Source organism: Budorcas taxicolor, chromosome 8, assembly GCF_023091745.1.
Source record: "Budorcas taxicolor isolate Tak-1 chromosome 8, Takin1.1, whole genome shotgun sequence".
NCBI lineage: Eukaryota > Metazoa > Chordata > Mammalia > Artiodactyla > Bovidae > Budorcas > Budorcas taxicolor.
In genome coordinates this window covers 108697893-108721001 of record NC_068917.1, presented here as the reverse complement: position 1 = coordinate 108721001, position 23109 = coordinate 108697893, and the positions used below count along the sequence as shown (strand labels likewise).

Sequence of the window (23109 nt, the reverse complement as noted above, 5' to 3'; positions counted from 1 at the left end):
ATCAAATATAAAGATCAAAGCCACTCAACGCAAGTCATTAAAACAAGATAAACCTCAGAATGTTTATTGCATCCATATCCTTGTTCCAAATAACAAGCTTTCTCCAAACTGTGACCAGTTCTAAAACCTGGATGTTGTACTTTTACCCCAAGGGGCCTAATGATCTGGACTTTATTCTCCTTCTCAGTTTCATTGTCAGAAATGCCTAAATCTGGCCCTCTTGTGTGTGAGAAGAGGTAAAGAGAAAACACTTGAAGAGTTGATTTCAATTCTCAGAATCCTGAATGATTGGTTTCAAAGATAATAACTCTTATATGGAAGCTTGACATGCAATCTAAGAAAAATGCAATAGCAGCAATCAAAGATCAATTGAAAAGTGATCATTTTAAAAATTCTTTTATTGAATGAGTCATTCTTTCATTATCTATCCTTAGCCTCCCTCCCTTCCGGTCTGCCTGCTTTCATTCTTTCCTGCTTAACTTCCTTTCTTCTTGCATATGATTCATTTTTTTTCTTCTCTTTCATTTGCCAATGCTTATTGAGATTATATCATACACTATACTTTAAGCTAGAAGTTGGGCATAAAATATGAATGAGAAACACTTCTCTACCAAAGAGCTAGCAGTTTTATGAACGAAGCAGGACAAATTATCGGATGATCACAACATGATGTGATAATACTAATAAAACCTACCATTTGGGGGAGTTTACTATTATACACACTGGCACTGCTTAAGTCCTTTTTTAAACTGTCTCTTTGAAGCTTTACAAAAACCTTATGTGTGAAGTATGAGTATTCCCAGACTTGCAGGGGAAGAAACCAGGGTTCAGTGGTGGGGACACCACTTTCCCAAGACCCTCCTTTGCACTCACAGGATGTAAGTCACACAACACAATCGCTAGTCTCCTGGATCCCACACACTCTAACCATTGGTCTCTTACCTTTGCCTCTGATAAGTGTTATGACAGAGCGAGTGCTGAGTGTGATGGAAGCACAGACAGATGGCATTTACCCAGGTGAAGGCAGGGGGGGGGAGATACCATTGTGGTTTTCACAGGAAGAGTACACCTTGGACCAAGTGTGGGAGACAGAGCAAAAGGCGCCTGGAAACACATAAGAAGAAGAGGACACAGCAAGTCCTCTGGTTTCAAAGCTGGGACCATGGGAGTGATCTCACAAGAGGCAGCTGGCAGGGTCAGCAATGGCCGCATCAGGAAGGGCCTTGTACACCAGGCTGTGGAGGATGGGCAAGGTTCTGCAAGCTTTAAGCAGACCCTGGCAGACTTTTATGGAAGGGAACAAAACAATCTGGTTCATGTTTTCCAAAGAGCTTTCTGGAGGAATGTGGAAGATGGACTGGAAGAGGGATGAAAGTAAAGGCGTCGGCAGCGGCTTGCAGAAACGGGGTGGATGTGAGCGTGTCTAAGGAGAGGTATTTACGCTCAAGGATCATTTGATGTTTGGTGGGATCAGGAGTGAGAGCAGGTGAAATGATGGGTCCGGGTTCTGATGAGGTCTGCTGGAGCGCTGCTCTTTTACGAGTCACAGATTCTATATATCAGCCGCCCAATCCCATCCTGCATTGCTGCCCTCAACTCTAGGTCCACCAGCTCTGTTTTTCTGGGGCTGTCATGTCACGTGGAAAGTCAGGGTCCACCCCCAGGAAAATCATGGGCCTGCAGAATAGGATCCTAATGAAATCAGGAGATGGGTGGGATTGAGAATCCTGAGGATATGGACAGGAGGAGAGGAGGGTGCTGATTCAGAGAGGCAGGGAGGATCAATGGACAGGTTCTCAGATCTCTGAATCATCTTAAAAACTGGCGTGAAAGTAGCAATGTCTCATTCTGACAAATAAATACAGTATTCAAAAGGTGGAACTCCCATACATGCTGTCCCCCATCATAAAATACTGGGTACTGATGTAAGACTCTAAAGGAAGGAACAAAATAATCTCAGAATAAAGGACACCGATTTAAAAGGAATACCTTTTATCAAGAACTACTCAGCTCCTTTTTTTTCATTTCTCACCCTGAAAAAGGCTTCTAGAGACTTGTGGAGCAGAAGGCAGAGTGTCAGACGCCTGGTTCCTGGCAAGCTCAGCTCCACTCACTTGGTTAATGTGCCCCATCCTCCCAGACCCAGCCTAGAAGCGACTCTGACCCCTGATGAGTCAGGTACCCACCCTTGCTTCCCTCAGCACCTTGGACTCAGCAGTGCTTCTCCAACTAGCTACTTATTTACCCACAGGAAATTCCTTGAGGGCAGAATCACACCTATCTTGTGAAACGCTCATTGTAACCCCAGCACCTCACACAGGGCTTGCACATAGCAGACATGCCTCCCCCAAGCCCCCCATCACCTCACACACACATGAACGAACCATCACTCTCCTAGCATCTTCTCCTGGGGTTCTACCATCACTGCTTTGATAGCCCCAGGGACTCCGAGTTTACTGATTTTCAGGGAAATCATGAAACTTGAAGAATCCCCTGAACTGTAAGGAAGACCAACAGTTGAACTGTGATGGCGTGTTCAAAAGTAGGAGGACAGTCATATGGAGATTGCACGTCGAAGCATTGCTCTCAAAACAGTAACGCACAGTTCCAGGGCCCTCAGCTATCTCTCTCCACCCCTCACTTTCTTCTTAGAGGATCAAAACCACAATTGATAAATAATACAACTGACCACACTGAGAAGGATATACACAGCTTGCCGACAGCCCTGTGGTTGGTCTTACACTTGATGTTCAGTTAAACAAAGACAAATCACCTCTGTGTTGCAAGCCACAGAATTCTAAGGACAGGTAGCAATCTCACTAGACTGTTGTTTCACTCTAATTTTTAACCATTTAAAATTTAAGTGATGTGAAGATTGACCCCACACATTTATAGCTGGGCAGATCTGAGTAAGAATTAAACATTATCTTCAATGTGAGTCAATATGGCAGCTTCTGGGTGTTAGTCTGGGCCCATACACATCACCTTGTTGTCGTTCAGTCACTCAGTCGTGTCCGACTCTCTGTGACCCCATGGACTGCAGCACGCCAGGCTTCCCTGTCCTTCACCATATCCTGGAGTTTGCTCAAACCCATGTCCATTGATTGAGTCAGTGAGGCCATCCAACTATCTCATCCTCTGTTGCCCCCTTCTCCTCCTGCCCTTAATCCTTCCCAGTATCAGCTGAAGCTGAATGGTTCTATGAAGACCTACAAGACCTTCTAGAACAACAGCAAAAAAGATGTCCTTTCCATCATAGGGGAGTGGAATGCAAAAGTAGAAAGTCAAGAGATACCTGGAGTAACAGGCAAGTTTGACCCTGGAGTAAAAAATGAAGCAGGGCAAAGGCTAACTGAGATTTTTTTGCCAAGAGAACACGTTGGTCATAGCAAACCCCTCTTCCAACAATACAAGAGACAGATCACCTAACCTTAGGCAAATCATAGACACATCTAAAGTAAGAACTACCCAGTCATTCTAGGAGATGAGTGTCATCTCTCAGAGATCCATACCGTCCCTGCGTGATCCTGTACAAGCCTAGTTAGTTAGTAACTTCCACAAACTTGGGTCTCTTGAGGGATTAAAAAAAGAGACATCTCTCCAAGGGTCATGTGAAAGTCAGGGTTCAAACATGGGGAAATAATGCTGGAAAGTATGACACTCTATGTCAGGCTGTCGAAAGTAGAATTAAATTCAAATTGATTTTTGGAAAGAGGATGCCTCGTTCGGGGCCTGAGGGAAAAGAGAAGAGCGGAGGTGCAGACTGCCCAAGGTGGAGCTCTTTCTTGAGGCTTCTGCCGGGACCGGGGTGACAGTGGGAGGGGTTTTTTTTGAACTTGTCACAGAGTATAACTGTTCCCTCATCGCTGCTCTCTACGTGTCGTGCTCAATTAGACATGGGGCCTGGCAGACACTTTGAAGGTAGGGACTGTCTCTCATTTCCCTGAATGTCCCCAGTGTCAATGTGTTTGTACTTTTCAATAGTCAGCACCACTCCCCTTCCTTTTTTTTTTTTTTTCCTCTAGCCCCAGTCCCCACAAGCCTGGACTATAATGCCTGAGCAGGCAACAGTTCTCAGAGCTCGTCTGTCCCAGTCCTCCCATTTCACAGAGGCAGAATTTGAAGTCAGAGAAGTGACTTATTCCGCTCTGGCTTTGAAGTTACTTGGAAGGATCTAGTCAGTTCCTTCCACATGCTCTGGCATCCACAGGCAAACTCCCTCATGTCTGCCTTCCCCCCACTCTGGAAGATTCTAAGACACTCCAGGCTTGTGGAGTGACAGTCACCACTGCCCTCGGTGGCCATCAACGCAGGTCAGTAGCGAGACGCCAAGCTCAAGTCTGAGAGCTGTGGCTGGCTGGCTGAGCTCCAAAAAGGCTCGAATCAACGAACATCAGAAGCTTGAAACGGAGGACACAAACCCCCTCACCTTCCACCCATCATCACCAGACCCACAAAACGACACAGACTCTGGGAAAGAGGGAGAAAGAGAAGCAGAGAGGGATGGAGAAAAAGCAAACACCCCTCCATAAATATGAAGAAACGGGAGCCTCTTCAATGCCTACAGACAAATCCGTGACCTACATGCTGCTGCCCACACAGTGCTTTTGTGTCTGCAGAAGGTGAGAGTGGAGGTGGGGGGCGGGGGGGTTCCCTCTCAGGAGGTAGAAAACTGGCCAGCTGCAAGCAGGCAGGTACAAGCTGGGCTGAAATCAATAGAGGGAAACGTGTTTCACGGAAACAAACTGTACCGGTGTCTGTTCAGCCCTTCCTCACAGTCCAGCCGCTCTGTCTCCTAACCTGGAAGGGCGTCTGACTGAGCGCTGAGGCCGTCCTAAGTGCTCAGTGTCACCAGCGGATGGAGGAAGGAGAATGAGAGTGCTGACCGAGCCAGGCACAGGGTGCAGAAAACCCAGCCGCCTCCCACTGAGGCCCTCAAAAGGGCACCGCGCGCTCCATTTGTCTGTCCAGGGCACTGCGGGTGGAAACATACGTCTAGGAAAGGGTGAGAGAGGGGGCAGCCCCCTCCTGGTGGGGCCTCCCAGGTGTGTCTCAGAGGAAAGGGCCCAACCTTCACCTGTACACGCTCAGGTGGGTGTGCTGTGGCCAGATCCCCAGGCGCAGGCAGAAGACCAGCTCCACCCTACCCTGCCCAGTGGGTCCTGAGAGCCTGGCTCCCTGCCCCCTCCCTAGGATGCTCACAGGTGACTTTCTTGGTAGGATCCTGGGACCCCGACAGGCCTGTGTTTTTTGGTGGGAATGCATACAGTCTATGTGACCTGCTGCCTAACTCTTGGGAAAATGAATATATTAGCACTTCGTACATGCCGGGCTTTGGGAGTAAAGGAAATCTTTTAAAAACAGAATCGACAGGTGTCAAAATCCAAGAGCCCTCGGCAGTACAGAGTGAATAGGTCACATCCAACTCCCAGTCCAGCCCGGAGGTTCTAGCAAGAGGGCTCAGGATCTGAGAGAGGCTAGGAATTTGGGGATGTGCATGTCAGAGGTCAGAAGGTTTCCCAGAGACAGAAAATCTTCAAACAACCATTGTTACTTTGAGAGGTCACTAAGTCTCAGGTGCTATTTGAAAGGGTTGGCCAGGTATACTTTTGTGACATCCTCTAAAACCACCCAATGTTACTTTCATTCCTGGTTTTACAGAGGAGAAAACTGAGTCTCTGATTATGGAAAAGACTAGTTCAAGGTCACAGAAATAGTAAGTGGCTTGATTCACACCCCCTCTGTCTCTGAAACTTGTGTTCTTCTTTATTTTCTGGACTGCCCGATCCCTCACTCTTCCGCAAAATCTTGAGCATCTTATTAATCACATCTTCAGGGGCCACAAGCAATCCTTCTCCTGCTCTCTATCACCCCTCTAGTCTGCTCTCAAAGAACAAAGTCACGGGTGTTCATGGGTCACAGATGGAACCTGTGAGTCAAGGCGGGCTTTGTTCAGAAGAAAAGCATGAGGAAATCTCAGACTGAATCAGAGGACACCAGACCACGTGGACCAGGGGGCCTGGATGGGACGTTTGCATATCTACACTCAGGCATACACGTGGGCTGGACACGGTCGAGAAATCTCGGAGCTTCAACTGAATCAGTGACCCACCCACTATGACCCCCCTCAACACTGAGGGGATCGTTCCCTGTTGCAGAGATGTATTCTCTAACATAGACATCTGGGCTGTTTTCAAAGTAAACTAGTGTGTGAGCTCAATGAAGTTGAGAGAAGTTATGTGGTCTTCATTTAAAAAACCAATTCTGTGGTCAGTCCTCAAAAAAAAAAAAGTATTTTAAGAATGGAAGTAATCTGAACAAATGGCCTCAGTGTGTGCACTGCAGTTTCAGCCAGACCTTCTTTATGAGCCTGCAGTCTCCATAAGACAAAGCTGGTAGAAGAGGAGCCCACGTGTGCCTGGGGGCAGGGAGGGGAGCCTCCCAGCACCTACTATGTGCCAGGCACTGGCCCAGGTGCTTCACACACCATGGCTTCATTTAAATTTCATGACTTGCCACACCCAACTGTGACCGTTGAGAATCCAAGTCACTGTTATTGCAAGATGGGCCAAGGCAGACAAGGAACCAAGACCCAAGCCCTGGTCAGTCTCCAACACCCCTCATTTCTCCATTCCACCAGGCTTGACTGCTGTTATTGCTTTAATGAATGTTAGTCACGTTAAATAAACTCCGATATTCTGATTATAAAATTCCAAGCAATTTCTCTTACATGATTACTGGAAAAGAATGAACAAAGTTACAGAAAAAAACAACAATGCCTTCTTTCATCTGCGTGCTGGTTAACTCTTCCCAGAACTCTTTCTGAGATGTTATTTTGTGTGACCCTCGAGGCAGTTGTGTGATCCTGGCGGTCAAATACCATTATTGCTATTTTTCCCTTTGGACAGATGTGGAAATGGAGGCTCGAGGGGATAGAGAGACTTGCATAGCTAAGAAGCTGCCACGTCAGGGCTCGAATTTGTTTCCCCTGAATTCCGCTTTCATTCTTTCTAAGTTGGGTTGTGGGAGGTTCGTAACCTGATGATCAAGAGAGAGCATCTACCGGCATGAAGCCTCAAGCATCTACCCCACCTGTTTCTTATACCCTCCCCACACCTGCCTACCTCCATCTCTCTGCTCCTACCTTGCTCTTTTTTTCCACTCCAGCCCCTACAAATGCTGGAAGCCTGTTTGTATACCTTCTCTGCCAGAAAACTTTTCCTGACTGCTCCTGACCCCCATGAATCTGCCTTTTCTCAGAGCCCATGCAAGTCTTATCATCTGTCCGGTTCATTTGGAAGTGAATCATCTGCTCTCCTGCCATCTCTTGAATGACTGTAACAAAATGTCATTAAACCACAGCATATAGATACCTTGAGGACATGGATCATATCTTCGATCCCTAGGGCATTTCTCACAGTCCCTTGGATATCAGTCTCTCACCAAAATATGGATGATGAATAAGAACACAGCCTTCCTGAACAGGGTGCTTCCAAGTTGCCAGCTGCTAAGACATCAAGGCAATGGGGGGCACTGAAATGCCTCGGGAGGGAGAAACGAGACCCCAGGACTTGTGCTCTGCTTGGCCCCCTCTCTCTGTGAGGCCTGGGTCAGCACTGCCCCTTTAGGGAGCTCGCCACTCCCCATCTATGGGCACGGGGGCTGGACCGCTCCACCACTCACTGCAGCTCAGAGAGTCCCTGATTCCATGCAACTGTGTTAGACATGCAGGGAACGAAGAGAAGAAAGTGCATGCTCTGGGAGATCATTCTAGAAAAGAAGTAAAAAAAAAAAAAAAAACGCAATAAAAGGTCTCATTAGAAGGCAAACCATCTACTGGCCTCAGATAAGGGGCAGGAGAAGAGACTGAGGAGGATGACAGACACTAGCCGAGGGGTCATGTAGACTCTGCCCCGAGGCTTATTCCAGCCCTTTCCAAAGAGTCCAGCAACACCCACTCGGGGCCAAAGAAACAAAGCATGGCCCCTGGGGAATGCCCTTGTTACATTAAAAATAATAATGCAGAGAAGACAAACAGAAGGTTTCCCTGGGAGCCATCGTCAGGGAGGTCTCCTTGTATCTATCTGTCCTACTCCACAGGAACAGATGTTCAAGTGCAGCTCACCTGAAGATGCCAGAGCTCGCAGCTAGAGGGTCCACCAGGAACCTGGTGGACGTGTGGCAACACCCTCTCACCATGAAGTGTGCCCAGCCCAAAGGGTCAACTGCCCCGGATTTCCTGACACTGGGGATTTCTACTAACAGCCAGGTTTCTCATTTCATTTATAAAAAGATGCACCAAGTACATTCTAACCTGTTTGCACACATTTCTAATGGCTGCAAATGAAGTCCTGCCTACCTGGCTTGTCTCCGTGACCAAGTCACTGGAATGCCTTTTTATAACTGACCAGTCCAATAAAAAGACCTGTGCTTCCCCTCCAAGACAGCCCCTCTTGGCTGAGACTAGGGGGGTCCTTCTTTCACACCAGGGATCGCGATGCCTTGTTTGCTCATCTCTCTTATCCACTGGATAAGAGAGAGAAAGAAAGTGAAGCTGCTTAGTCGTGTCCGACTCTTTGCAACCCCATGGACTGTAGCCCGCCAGGCTCCTCCATCCACGGGATTTTCTAGGCAAGAATACTGGAGTGGGTTGTCATTTCCTTCTCCAGGGGATCTTCTGACCCAGAGATCGAACCCAGGTCTCCCACATTGCAGGCAGACACTTTACCGTCTGAGCCGCCAGGGAAGCCAGGATTATCCACTGGATGGTGAGCTCCAAAAGGGCAGGGACAGGGCTGACATAAAGGCAGCATTCAACGTTTAAAGAGAAAAGAAGACAAAATAGGAAGGAAGGAGGGAGGGAAGGAAGAAAGTAAGGAGGGCCTGAAGAAGTGAAAGAAGGGAGAGAGGCAGGCTAGAGTTTTTCACAAGATAAACTGAACCCCTTTCTGCTTATGCTCCGGACCCCAGCCATACTGAGTGACTCCTTATTCCACAAGCCCTTCCTCATCCCACCCCTTCCCCGACCCCCTGCTGAGGCTGCTTCCTCTTGGTGGACACCTCAGTGTTCTGTTCACTCATCCACATCCACTCCCCAGCCCCCTTCTTCGTGCATAGCCTCATTCAGGTGTCCTTATCCTGGCCTCTTCACAAGGAAAACCCATGGCCAAGCTAGCTCTAATAGTTCTGCAGCGGCTCATGGACACCCAAAGTCCTTATCTGATTCTCTTCCCGACTCCCTCATCTCAGCATTTCAAGACCCCAAATGCTCAGAAGAAGAGAGCAAGGTCAGAGAATAGGGGAGCAGGTATCTGTGAAAGGCAAGAACGTCAGCACAGTCCTGAGAAGCTGCATCACAGCAGATGACTGGGCCTCGGAAACCTAGAGGATCCTTAACCTTACTCTGACCACTAATGGACTGTGTGAGCCTAGGCCTCAGCTTCCCTCTATGGGGGAAGCAGGCTTTGGACCGACTGATCTCTGAGGCCGTTTCTAGGTCTGATATCTGACATCGTTTCGATGTCTTCTGTAGCCTTCTGCTAGGACTGGATGTTCTTCGTAACATATGAACTCCTGAGAACATGGACTAAGGGGCCCCAAGGATTAGTAGGTAAAGAATGACTTCGAATGTGTTAGAAGAAATGGTAATTCTCTGATGGAGTCTGCACTGCTGTATCACTGCTGGATCTTATTTTACTCGAAGGAACTGCTACATAAGCTGTCAGGATGATGAATTTTACTCGGGGCCACTCTAAGTAAGCTGTGCACCAACCACTTCTCATTAGTCTATGGCACAATGAGTACAGAAGTGGAGAGCCAGCATTTAGAAACTTTTAGGGAACTCTGACACTGCTTCACCATTCCTGGGGATACTTCATTCATAGCAGTTCATTTTTGTTGTATGTTACAAAAGAATTAGTTGGCAACATAGAGGAAACAAAACTGGTTCTCTACTATAGACTGAGACGTAGTAATTGAAATATTATCTTTATTGTTTTTACCCAATGAGAGAAAGGGAGGTTGGGAAGCAGGCAGGCAATGCAGGAGCATACCTTGTGTATAAAGCAAGTTTACCTCTTCGTTAAAAATCATCAAGACAATGTCACTCTAATTTTCTATTACAGGTGTCATCCTTCTTTCCTAGCTCCCTCTCTTCCTTTCTTTCCTCTTTCTTTCCTTTTTCATTCATTTCTTCCTCCCCGCTTCCCTCCCTCCTTTTGTTTTTAAAGTCACAAAGCAAGTATTTTCTCTGAAAACTTCCACAGGTTTCTCTCTGCACACAGGAGAGCTGATTCAGCCAGAATGCTGTGCCCCTCCAGCTTCATCAGGAGGTGAAACATCCCTGGTGGGGCTCCCTGGGGCACAGCACTTTCCAGCCAGCAACCACACAGGCCCTGGTGTGAGTGGTCACAGCGCTGCCAAACGGCTGCTCACGGATATTCTGGACATGCGGTCCCGTGACTTAGAAAAGAGGAGGCCGCTGGCACCTGCTGGCCCGGTCTGCTGATGGTCAGCTCTCTGGAACCTCAGGCCCCACGGCCCCAGCACCCCAACCACAGAGGTCAGCTGCCCTTGGTCCTGACCCAATCATACTCAGCAGTTTTCTCCTAAAGGCTTTACGAAAGCCACCTCGCCAGTCACTCCTGCTTTTTGACTCTGCCTCTCACTGCTCCTCGGATTTCAAAATACCTCCCTTCCATGGGAACTTTGGAGTCAACAGAGCAAGACTCAAATGTAAGCTCTCTATGCCTTAGCTGAGTGACTGGGGGTCAGTCCCTTCCTTCTTCTGAAGCCTGGATTTCCTTCCGCAAAGTAGGGATAAGGGTGCTCACCTGCCTGGCACTGGGAAGGTGCTGAACAAACATTTGTTGCATGAGTGAATGAATGGGTAAATGGACAAACAGATAAATGGCTTCCAGTATTCCTGGCGCTTCATCTATCCTCCCACGCCCACTCTCCCTGGGCACCCCAGGAACTCCTGGGGTCTGGCTCAGGAGAGCATACATCACATTCATCTCAGAAGTCCTGCATTTGTGATTTAGCCAAATGTCTTTCCTGACCTGGGACCTTGGTTGAGTCATTTCACTCTCTAAGACCCTACCAGTTAAATACAAAATGCTAACTCTGTTCTGTGATTCTCATCAAATGCCATCAAAGCCTAACTAGAGCAGAGATGAAAGTGCATTGTGACCTGGAAGGAACCTGCCACACACCAAGGCTTTTCCTACATGGGCTGCTCCCATCTCTGAGCCAAGGTGAGAGTCCAGGGGCCCGCCTGGTGCCAGAAGGCTGAGCTGACGTGCTCTCTGGCTTGGAGCCAGGCATGACATTCTCTTGCCAGCATTGTCATTCCTCTGCACATAGGTATTTTGTCAGTGCATGGGAGGCCCTTGCTCTTGTGAGACAGACATAAAGAGAAGAGTCAGCAGAAAACCCGCAGAGGTTGGCAAATGAGCCAACCAATCAAGCCATCAGCAAGGCCAGGGTTCTGTGAGCTGGAGAGAATGGAAAAGCTCAGCGTGAATCTGGGAAGTCAGGAAAGTGGATGTAGACTGTCTCTCTGACTTAAAACTAATCCCCCTGGGTCCCACACCAAATGGCGATCACCTGTGGTCCACCTCTGGGTGTTTTGGGGGGCTGCTGGTCATAGTTGTAGTACAAGGCAGAGGGTAAGTCAGGCATTAGAAAATCTGCCTTCTGCCCTTTCCACCCTCTTCTCAGCAATATGTGAAGCTCCTCTGCCTTGAGTATCCTCCTTCTCCCTCAACTCAATCTACTCAATCTCTGATGTCCAAACCGTACCTAAGCTTTCCCTAAAATGTTCAAGCTGCAAGTCAGCTGTTCCCCTTTGACCTCCTATGCATGCTACATGCTGCCTTTCATTGTTCAAGAAACAGCAGATGCACTTATTGAGAGGTAGTCACCTGCTAGCCCCTAGAAGAGACTTGCTTTGCCTGCCCTCATTTGATCCTCAAAGCAACTTCACAAAGTAGGTGCCACTGTCATTCCCATTGTACAGATGAGGGCACAGCTTGTAAGAGGTCACAAAGTAAGGGAAGAGACCTGAACCCAGGATTCTTGCCTGGAAAATCCCACGGACAGAGAAGCCTGGCAGGCTACAGTCCACAGGGTCCCACAGATTCAGACATGACATAGTGACTGAGAAAGCATGAAGTCTGTCCGACCCCAGCCCATCCCAGCTCCACCAGAACTGCCCAACAGACCCTTCTGCTAGCACAGAAGCAGTCACATGACTGTGTGCAGTATGGTAGCCACTAGCCCCAGGTGGCTACTGAATTCTGAAAACGTGGCTAGTGTGACGGAAGAACTGGATTTTAAACTGCGTTTCATCTTCACTAATTTAAAACCAGTCACATGTGGCTAATGACCACTGCACTGGGTGGCAGAGTGCTTTATAACTGCAGCTGTTAGCACTCAGCCCCGGTCGTCCAGTTTTAGACTCTGAGCCCTTTGAGAAGACAGGATCTTGAGAGCTCCCTCTGAGCCCATAGGAGGCGACGCAGAAATATTTTGGTAATGGACTAACCCTGCATATTTGTTTAGTCACTAAGTTGTATCGGACTCCTTGCTACCCCATGGACTGCAGGCTGCCAGGCTCCTCTGTCCCCAGGATTTTCTAGGCAAGAGTACTGGAGTAGGTTGCCATTTCCTTCTCCAGGGGGTCTTCCTGACCCAGGGATCCAACCTGCCTCTCCTGCATTGGCAGGCGGATTCTTTACCACAGAGCCACCTGGGAAGCCCAACCTTGCCTGCAGTCCTGTGATTACTTGGTCCAGTCTGCCTTGTGAACTGGGGAATTCCCGCAACCCCATTGGGCGTTAGGAGCCACACCCCTGGGCAAAAAGGGGAGGAGCTCGACTCCCTTACCTGTGCAGATTGTCCGGCTCGAAACAGGTCTTGGTGACGTCGGTGATATTGGGGTCACAGCACTCCCCGCCGTCGAAGTTGAAGCGCTCGTAGTTGCAGTCCATGTCGCACACCCCGTTCTGCTGCTTCTTGGCGAAGGCGGGGTGGCGCAGGTGTCGGCAGTCCCCGCCGTCGTGGCCGGTCAGCGTGTGGTTGCACTCGGGGTCGCAGTTCTCGTCGCCGATCTTGCTGATGTCGCAGTTGGCCAGGATGAGGCGGCGGCGCAGGGAGGAGTTGCTCACCTCCAGCACCTCGAGCTCCCAGGAGATGTTATAGTGCTTGAAGGCCTCGGCCAGCTGCTGGTGCTGGAAGTCGATCTGCTGTCGGCTCACCGTGGGGTTCTCCCGGCCGTCGTCGTGGAGGTTGACCACGCGGTAGCGCACCACCTTGGGCTGGCGGAGCCGCGGCAGCCGGTTGTAGTTGGCAATGACCTCGGGGCTGTCGCACAGCGTCTGCCCGCACAGCGGTGGCTCCAGGCTGGTGTCCAGCAAGGAGCCATGGGCACCGCTGACCTCCACGCGGGGGCTGCTGCCGTCCTTCATGGGGGACCAGGCCCGCTTCACGTTGTCCCAGTTCTCCTGCAGGAGGAGCTGAGGTAGAGGGCCCTGGGGGCTGCGGGTCCCCATGTCCAGCAGGATCTCGCGCTGTGTCCTGGCCACCTTCCACAGGCTGAAGCGCTCCACGTAGCCCCGGTAGTTGTGGTTCAGGGCGCTGCCTCCCAGCATGAGGACTTTACACTTCTGGGTCAGGGGGCTGAAGATCCCGCCCACCTGCTCCCCGGAGGTGGCCACCTGGGCACCGTTCATGTAGAGCTTCATCAGCCGCCCGTCGTAGGTGGCAGCCAGGTATACCCACTGGCCTGGGAGGTAGCTGCGGTGGGCATTGATGGTGGTCACTTGCCGGGCCCGGTCTGTCTTCAAGGAGAAAAAGTAGCGTGGGTCTCTGTTGCCTTGGTCACTGACGGTGTGAATGCCCACGACCCATCCTCGGTCACGTGAGGCATAAGAACATTTGTCATAGAGCCCTATGTAGCCCCAAAAGAAAAAGATGAATAAATAAAGGGTGGAGGAAGGAGGGGACAGTTCTTTCTTTCTGATAAAATTCCTATCAGGATGTCCCAGAAGAAGAAGTTAACAAACTGCGCTCAGTGGCCTCCTGGCAGTGACTAACTGAGCCTCTGGGACCAGCCCGAGGGCAAGGTGAGGGCTACAGGAATGGATAACATGGATGAGGTGGCTTTGGGAGGTTCTGACCACAACTTTAACCCATGTGGTTTCACTTTGATTGCTTCTGAGTATGGGGCACACAAAAAATGACATTTGTTTGCAGAATACATACTTGAGCCAAAGGAAACAACAGTAATACTACTAATAATTAAAATCTGAAAATCTTTGATTTTGCAAAACCGTTGGATGGGGAAGAGGACTTTTTAATTAAAAGTGTCTTCTAAGTGTAGAATGACATACATGGTGAGAGGAAGAGGTAAGAGAAGAATCAAAGGGAGAAAATGATCCATAAAAGGTGCTCATTTCGACAGCACCGACTATAGTCACCATAACTAGGAGTGTGTCAGCCACCAGCACTCATCAATGATCAGCAGTGGTGAAGTGCCAGGAAAGTTGCCTGGAGAAGTGATGGTCATGGGCTGCAAAGCTTCTATCGTAACAGTAGTCCTGACTAGCTCTGACATTCACCCCCAAAGAAAGGCAGGCATACTTACTATCTGAGCTGGAAAGGTTTTTAAACATTACCAATTCCAACTCCTTCACTCGAAAGTTAAGGGAGTTGAGACTCAGGAAATGGAAGGTATTTGTTAGGTTACACAGTCCCTGACAAATTTCCTGACACTCAGTTCAACCCTGCTTTTCTCTAACATCAATGCTAATATTTTAAAAAGTAAAAGGCATCCTCTTAGCATAAACAGATGTTGGGGACTCCATCGGTAAGTAAAACCAAGCCTCTGTCACAAGTGAGGCATTGTGTTAAGGTCTGCACATGCATTAGTTCTCTTAACCCATGTAGCACCCTCAAGGTGATGATCTTAAGTTAACAGAGGTGGAAACAGGAATTGAAGGAGGTAAAGAGAGGGACAGTTTAAGGTCAACTGGCTGGTAACTAGATCCTAGATCCATCAGACCCTAGGATCACCGTCCTAGGCACTAACTTTACCTCCCTCTACCCCATCAGTGTCACCAAGGGTCCATCTGCATAAAAACACCTGCCTGGGTTGTCCCAAATTTCAGTTGACTCTTTGGGAAAGTTCCAAGCTAGACATCTCTAGACTTAGCCTGGAAACCCCAGGAAGTCACTGAGTAGATTCTCTCTGGGTCTAAGTTTCTTTACTCTCATCAACCCCTGTTCCCAGCGTTTGTGGAATATACCCAGTGTCCTTGGCACAGGCAAGCAGTTGGATGGGGGAGAGGACTTTCTCATTAAGAATGTATTCTAAGCGTTCGATGGTGTATGAGGTTAGGTGGGAGGAGAGAGCAGGGATAGGAGAAAGAATAAAAGATGCTCATTTAGGAGGACAGTCCCTACTTTCAGCTGGAGAATTGTTGCGGTCACCATAACTTTGTACCTCTGCCATTAGCACTCATCAAATGAGCACAGGGTGTCTAGCAGAATCAATAGAGAAGGCCCACACAGTTTGTACTTCTCTGTGGGTACTGGGGCCTCCGATTTTGTGTAAATCTGTGAGCAGCTGACATGGATGGTAGTTTTGGCCAAGCTTCCAAGTCCACCTCCATCTCCCCTATCAGCATTCCCTGTTCTACCAACTTTCAAGTGATGGCCAGGGTCTCCTACAGTATCAACCTGCTCTCAGGCCTTGATGAAACACCATGTATTGGTGGGTCTTGGTCCTCTCCCCAGCAAAGGAGGGGAATGAATGAGGTTTCCCTCATATGCCTGGTCCACGGGGGATTTTCTGTGACCCCAGGCTTCCCAATGGCTAAAACAGAAACCACCTCTCCCAGGAAGCTTTCCCTAATGGTCCTGTGAGGAATAATCACTCTCTCCTCTGAATTCTTTGTACTTTTAGGAAACTGTACATTTACTCTCCAGTTTTGGAATCTCCCCTAGACATGACACTTTTTGAGAATGATGACTCTGTCTGGGTCATCTCTACCCTGTCCAGCATCTTGCACTATGGGGTGTACACAGCAGGCACTCAGCAAGTGTCCCCCAAATGCGCACATGGATGATTCTGAACAGCGTGGGAGAAGAGAAAAGGTGAAATAGAATCAGAGGCACTAATCTATGACTCCCTGGATAAAGGACAGAGAGAATCAGAAGACAGAGTGTGTTCTTGGCCGGATACAAAGAGCAGGACCTTTGGACTCAGGGTAATTCTGATGACAACAGTTACTGGCCGTACATCCGGGGCAAATCGCTTCACCTCTGTGGATCTCAATCCCCTCCTCTCTATCTCTCTTTACATATGCTGTCATGCTTAAAAGACATAGTGGCTATACCATCCTTGGCACACTGTGGCTGTCCAGATGGGACTACATTGTTAAAATGCTAGAGAATCTCAGAGTGATGTCAAAGATGAAATGGGGGAAAGGATAAAAAACAAAATACAGCAACACCAGGGAGAATGGGTATCCTAAAGACAATGTGACTGATGTATCAAGAGCTGGTAGGATGAGGGCTCAAAAAAGCACAAGTCCTCCTCAAATTTGCTGGCAGACTCTACTCAGAAATCATAACCCGTACCCTCTCCCCGCTCCTTGGCTTTGCTACTGTTATAAGACTTGCATGTTAAAAGCCACCTCCCCACTGACCTCTCCAAGGCCAAAGCTCTGACTCCACATTTGGAATGAGCTCCCCTATGTCTTTCACTGCTAGCTATGGGAAGTATGAGAGAACAGGTTTTTGGACTTCACGCTCTGCCCCCCTGCCCTTGACCGCCCCCCATCCCTGCCCTCACCACATCCCACCTCTCTGCTCACCTTCTCTTCCTCTTCTGGCTAACACCCCCCCACACCCCCCAAACAGAAAATTCTTCTAATAAGAAAATTCACATCTGAAACAGGATCCTTTCTCTCTCTCTGCAGGTTTTTATTTGGCCAGGGGCTCTCAGGCCTGGCTTTGCTGTTGCCTTTGGAAGGCAGCTGGCTGGGGTAGCAAGGTAAAATGTGTACACCTCTGTAGGGTGCCCTCAGTTCAGGACCTTCCTGGGACTGGGGTACACGGGCTTCGGCCACCTCTGTTTGCAATTGAGAGAAAAGAGGGAATCAATGAGAAAGGCTTGACTCTGCGACACGGAGCGGAGGACCAAGAGGCAGCTTAGCCCCAGGAGGCAGAGAGGAAGGGCAAAGGGAGGGTTTCAGTGGAACCAAGAGGAAACACAGTAAGGGAAACGAGAACCTTGAAGCAGTGGCTTCAAGAGTTCAGAGGGAAATATTGACCTGGGGGGTTAGTGGTGAAAGGAAATCACTGAATTTCAATAGGGATGGGGGGGATGGGGTGTAGTGGTGAACGGGATTTATTTCTGGGCAAAAATGAAGAAATCAACAGCAGTCCCATTTCAGAGGGCTGGATGGGAGACACCGCTGTTTCACCGGCCTGGACCTGGAGGCCTGGGGCCAGAGGCCTGGGCGCCCGGTCTGCTGTATGGCCTTGCCGGGGGCAAGTCACCCTGCCCCTTTGGCTGCCAGGCCTTATTTCCCTTTTCTGAGAAAGGAGGAGTTGGGAGTGAGCGATCTCCCTGCTGCAGTTTAAGAGCTCTTTTGCTCCCTGTGAGAATGGTTCCTTGTAAGGAGGAGATGCTTCAAAAATGCGTGTTGATTTGAATCGGATGCCTCACGTCATTGCCAGTTCTTGTGTGCTTAGAGGACACATCCTTTGCATGTCTCCATACCAGACATGGACCAGTGTTCTCTGGAGGACATGGGTGAATGCCAGTACCCCTCCACCTCATCCTTCCCCGCGGTTCTCCAGGAAGATAGAGACAGAGTGAAAGAAACAGTAAGAGTCAGTCTGAATGTCAGTACCATCTGGGTGGTACTAGAGGTTGATCCCGGGGGACACATCCTCATGGAATGGCCACAGGCAATCCTGCACACCATCTAAGCCTAATTAGCATAAGCCTGCCTCAAAGCTGCAAGCAGGTGGAAGCAGGCAATGAAAGTGCCAGAGCCCATTCATTCACCAGCCAATGACCGTCCGGGGCACCTGCATAGATGAGGAAGTAGAGGCCCAGGAAGGAGGCTGCCCTGGGTCTCATGACCAGCATCAGACGCTTGAACCCTAGTCTCTCTAATGTGTCCCTATCTTCTGGCAGCCAGATTTGCTGTGAAAGGGCTGCACAGCCCAGCAGAAGCTTGATGTTTATTTATTTTTATTGTCTCTCTCTCTCTCTCTGTTTTTTTTTTTTCTGGTCTCAATTCACCCCAGAGGTAGAGGGCATGCACAATGGGGCAAGTTCAAACGCAGAAGGGCTTGCAGGGAGTTTCCCAAAACCTCTGCCCACCTGGGGTGAGTTGTCCAGGCTTTGGAGTCAGGATCACTCTCAGGATCCCTGCATTGTCACCGTGCCAGGGCCGTGTGGTGTGACCACGCCACTCCAGCCCAGGTGTAGACGGGTCTTCCTCCCACACATTGATCACGCTCTTCCCTGTCCTAAAAGACATCTGTTTGGTAATTACGCATTCTGCTTCCTGAGTATATCTCTCTCTGGTTCATTTCTAAACACCCAACATCCAGCACAGTATCTGGTACCTTGCAGGTGCTGCATAGAGTCTATCATTAAAATTATAAAATAAAGGAAGGGAGGGAGCAAACAAGATAGGCAAGAGAAGGGAGGCAGGGGCACTTCTCCATCACTCTGCTCCTTATAAGAGCACCATCATATGATTAATATAGTCACATTGTTTAGAGCGTACTAAGCACCATGTGCTTTACATGAATTCTCTCACTTGGTCTTCACAACAAAACTACCAGTGCAGCCCATTCTGCAGAGAAAACAGAGGCTCAGAAAGGTTAGCAGCTTGTCCAAAGCAACACAGCTTAGAATCCATGTCCATACGAGTCCCAGACCCCACTTCTTAATCACATTACTGCACCAAGTGCCAAGTGGCACACACATTATCCTGGGCTATCTGAAGACATGCCCCACCCCCTCCAGAAACATTTCTGCAAGTTCAACAGCACCAACACAAGCAAGTGGGATTGAACTGCAAAAAGGCTGCTTTCTGTGTCATTCTTCTGCCTGGTGCTCAATTCTGGACTAAGAATCAGTGGCTCTTTACAATTAGCTTTTCGTTGGTTCTGCCTGCCTTGCCTCGCTTTACTGGGACCAGAGACCTGCCCGGGCCTGGCTGCCTCTCTGGAGTTTGGGGTGCCTCCCTGCTTTGTCCTTCAGCATCTGAACCTCCGTTACTAGCCTCCTTGCCTATGGGCTTCTGACTCCGCTTTGCTCCATTGCACAAGCTCTATATTGCAGTGTTCTTCAGGTTTCCTTCAAGGCTGCTGTCCTGCTCTTGGCTGCCTCCCATCTTCCATTCCATCTGCAGGGGCTGAAACGTCTTCCCCTCAAAAAACTCCTAGGTGGAAGGTTAGCCCCTCATCCCTCAGAACGTGAATTTATCTAGAGACAGGTCTTTAAGGAGATAATTTAGCTACAATGAGGTTATTGCGTTGGGCCCTAATCCAATATAATGGTTGTCCTAAGAGGAAGAGATTCAGATACAAGGGGAAGACAACATGAAGACATGGGATGGAAAAGGTGCCCTGTACAGGCCAAGGGCAGAGGACTCGGAAAGTCCAACCCTGCAGACACTTTGATCCCAGACTCCTAGTCTCTAGGGCTGTGACAAAATAGATCTCTGTTGTTTAAGCCAGTAAGTCATGGTGCTGTGTTTGTGGTAATCCTAGCAAACTATAATACTGCCATTCAACAAGTTTTTTATAAGCTCTCCCCCTGAAGTTTCTCTAAAATCATTTGCTGCTTTGTACTCAATTCAGTATCCTTCTTGGTTACAACTCATTGTCTCAGCTTAACTCCTACTGTGGGCAGGGCAAGTACTGCGAGGATATAAAAATGGCTGGTGTGGTCGCCTCACAGGAAATGCTCCTCCCAGGAAAGAGCTGCTTCTGCGCTCCAGCTAGGGCCCCTGCTGTGCACTGAGCATGTGCCTAGCTGCTTCTGGGCCAAGATGTCTCCTATGACCCTCACAAGCAACCTTGTATAACAGGCGCTGTTTACAGATGAGAAAACTGAGCCTCAGAGGGGTGAGGTCAATCTGCCCAAGGTCACACACCACTAACTGGGAGGAAGGAGTGGAATTCAAGACTCCTGATTTCAAGTTCAGTTCCCCTACAGCTGAGCCAGACCTCCGCTAGGAGGACCTTGACATGCGCTGGTACTTACATTGCATAAGACATTTTAAGTAGCCTAGCGCTGATGTACACAGGAGGATGTGTGTCAACCAGACGCAAATTCTATGCCATTGTGTACAAGGGACTTGAGCATCCCACAGCTTTTGGTAACTACGGTGGGTCTGGGAACAAATGCACTGGGGATACCAAGGGAAAACTGTAATGATAATAATATTAACGGGCAATGTAGTGGTCTCTCGGCTAAGCACAGACATCCCCTTCCATGCTCATAAGAACCCAGTGAAGTGGGCTTGACTGATCTTCCTTGACAGAGAAGGAACAGGTGCAGAGAAGCTAATTGGCTTCTCTCCAAGGATCTCAGCTAGAGAGTGGGAGAATCCCACTTGGGCTAACTCTAAAGCCAGAGCTGTCTTCTGGGATGCTCTCCTTCAGGGGGAAAAAATCTCTTAGCCCACGGTCAAGGTTCTTGTGCCCCAGCTCTGCCACTTTGCTGCTATATGTCAATGGGTGGGCAGTCTCCCCAGCAAGGGCATCCTCAAATCCTCCCCTATGAAATTGGAGGGTTGTATCACACGGCCACAGAGGTCCCTTCCACTTGAGACCCTCTGTAACTGAGATCTCAGGTCTTTCAGATGTCCCTGCCTCAGTTCCTACTGAAGGGAATATAAGGTCACGGAGGAGTGGGGAGGAGGGAAAAGAAGGCCATTTCAGGCCCTCCAACTTCAGGATGTCCACTAGCTGTGGAACCTCAGCCAGGGGAATACGAGCAGAGGTGAGAGGATGTGGGGATGAAAGGGGGAATTTAGGTCAACAATCTGGTTTCTTTCAGGAGGCTAAAAAAAAATTAAAAGCTAAAAGTTGAAGCTGGTCCTTTTTTTTGTTTGTTTTGTTTTCCCTTCCATGGTTTAATGGCTGGTATCAAAGCCACAGAGAAATGCTTGAGAGAGCAATCCTATGGAAAGCTTTTATCTGTCTAGAGGAGGGTGATTAAAACAGACAGATTCGGGTTAAGTATACCCATGGCCCCTGCACTTGGTTCAGTGGTGGGGGAGGACCACCAGGGTGACCCTGGAGGACTCAGCAGCACCAGGCAGGTGCCCGAGGGACTTCAGCATCCCCATTCCTCCAGGCCAGCATACTTTGGCTCAAAGGATGGCGCTTAGGCTCAGTGGAAGGAGAAGGCTTGGAGGAAATCACACTTGGCTAGAGGCTTCTCCACACTCTGCTGAGTTCTGGCTGTCTCTCCCTCCGGGTGTGAGAGGCTGGGATATCAAGAGTGACCCTTTGGGGCAATTCACAAGGTCAAGATCAGGTCTAGGCGGAGCAGCGTGACCAGCATCCATGGCAGTGCCTGTGTCTGCTCCCTGCCTGTGGTCTTCTTCCCTGCTGGGAACCATCGCCCAAAAAGTCCCTGATATTATCGGTCCACTCACTTCTTCTTCTTTTTTTTTACACTAGCCTTGTGACCTTGGATGAGCTCATTCAACTCTCTGAGGCTGTTTTCCCATTTGTATTCCAGGGATTAAACAGTCTCACTCTGTATACTTCACAGGTCTTTTTTTTTTTTTTTCTTTTGAGAGAGAGAGAAAGGAGATAAATGGATGCATATTTCCTTGTAAACTGTTTAAGGCCATTTGGATGTAAGGCAAGGTGAACAAGAGTATGTCTAAGGGTTCCTAAAAATCCATTTTCTGTATTAATACACAGACTTACATAACACACTGGGGATGGCAAAGTGCTTTTAGGGGCTCAAGGTGCATCCGTGTTTCCCTCTAGACTGTGGCTCTCCAGGCTGCCTCCTTCACTCACATGAAAGCAGGCTCTGTGAATAAGGCACGGTCAGAGTTCTAGAGACCAGCAAGCATGCGTTCAGGTCCTGGCTCTGCCGTGCACGAGCGTGACGCATGGAGAGTCAGAGCATCTCTCTCTTAGAATCAGTCTTCTCATCTGTAAAATGGGGATGATGCGATCTACCTCGGCTGGTTGGAGGGGGAACTAAAGAGATAATAAGCGTATCCAGACTTGGCACATGGGCGCTGGCGACGGTTGGATGGCATCACCGACTCGATGGACATGAGTGTGAGGAAGCTCCGGGAGTTGGTGATGGACAGGGAGGCCTGGCGTGCTGCAGTCCAGGGGGTAGCAAAGAGTCGGACATGATTGAGCAACTGAACTGAACTGAAGCATTTGTACTGTGGAGACTTAACTGTTGGAATCCAAGCTGTGCTGCTTGTTAGCTTGTAGCCTTGGGCAAAATCCCTTCACCTCCCTGATAGTTTTCTCAACTGTAAACTGATAATAACAGTACTTAAGGCACAGTGACATTTTGAGGATTTAGTTAGAGAATACAAATACTCATCTGCATAGCACATGATAAATGTCAGCTATGCCGTTTAATCAGTATTAATGATAAACGTCTGTGCCTTTTCCTCCAAATTGGGACCGTTTTCCCCCTTCTGTGTGGTTAAACTTTATCCTTTCTGAGGCTGTTCTCTGAAAGAGAGAGACCTGTTCGTAACTCTCTTTTTCACACGTTGTCATTGAAATTGGTCCATAAGGGCTTTAAAAAAGGAAGTGGGAGGGGGAGAGGGAGAGGAAGATAAGGAAGAAACGGAGGCAGGGGTGGAGGGGAAGAGCAGTCAGGATGAAGAGGGGGGGAAGAGTGGAGGAGGAGCAAGAGTCACATGTTTTCTTCTGTTCACCCTTAAAAGTTTCCCCAGTGGACTCGGGTGCTGACGTTAAACTGCCCCACGGAAGAGCGCTGACCTTTGGTCTTTTTGATGAAGACCCACTAACTTCAGAGATAATCACATTGCTTCTCAGAAAACCCTCAAGCCG

General features: G+C 48.9%; 1 protein-coding gene across 1 annotated transcript in view; it reads right to left on the bottom strand.

Moving 5' to 3' along the window:
* Window positions 1–23109, bottom strand: part of PAPPA (pappalysin 1) — a 256271-nt gene that overhangs the window by 208903 nt on the left and 24259 nt on the right. Inside the window, exon 2 of the mRNA XM_052645172.1 lies at window positions 12889–13951. Within this exon, the coding sequence (XP_052501132.1) occupies window positions 12889–13951 (1063 nt within the window). The remainder of the gene's footprint in view (window positions 1–12888; window positions 13952–23109) is intronic.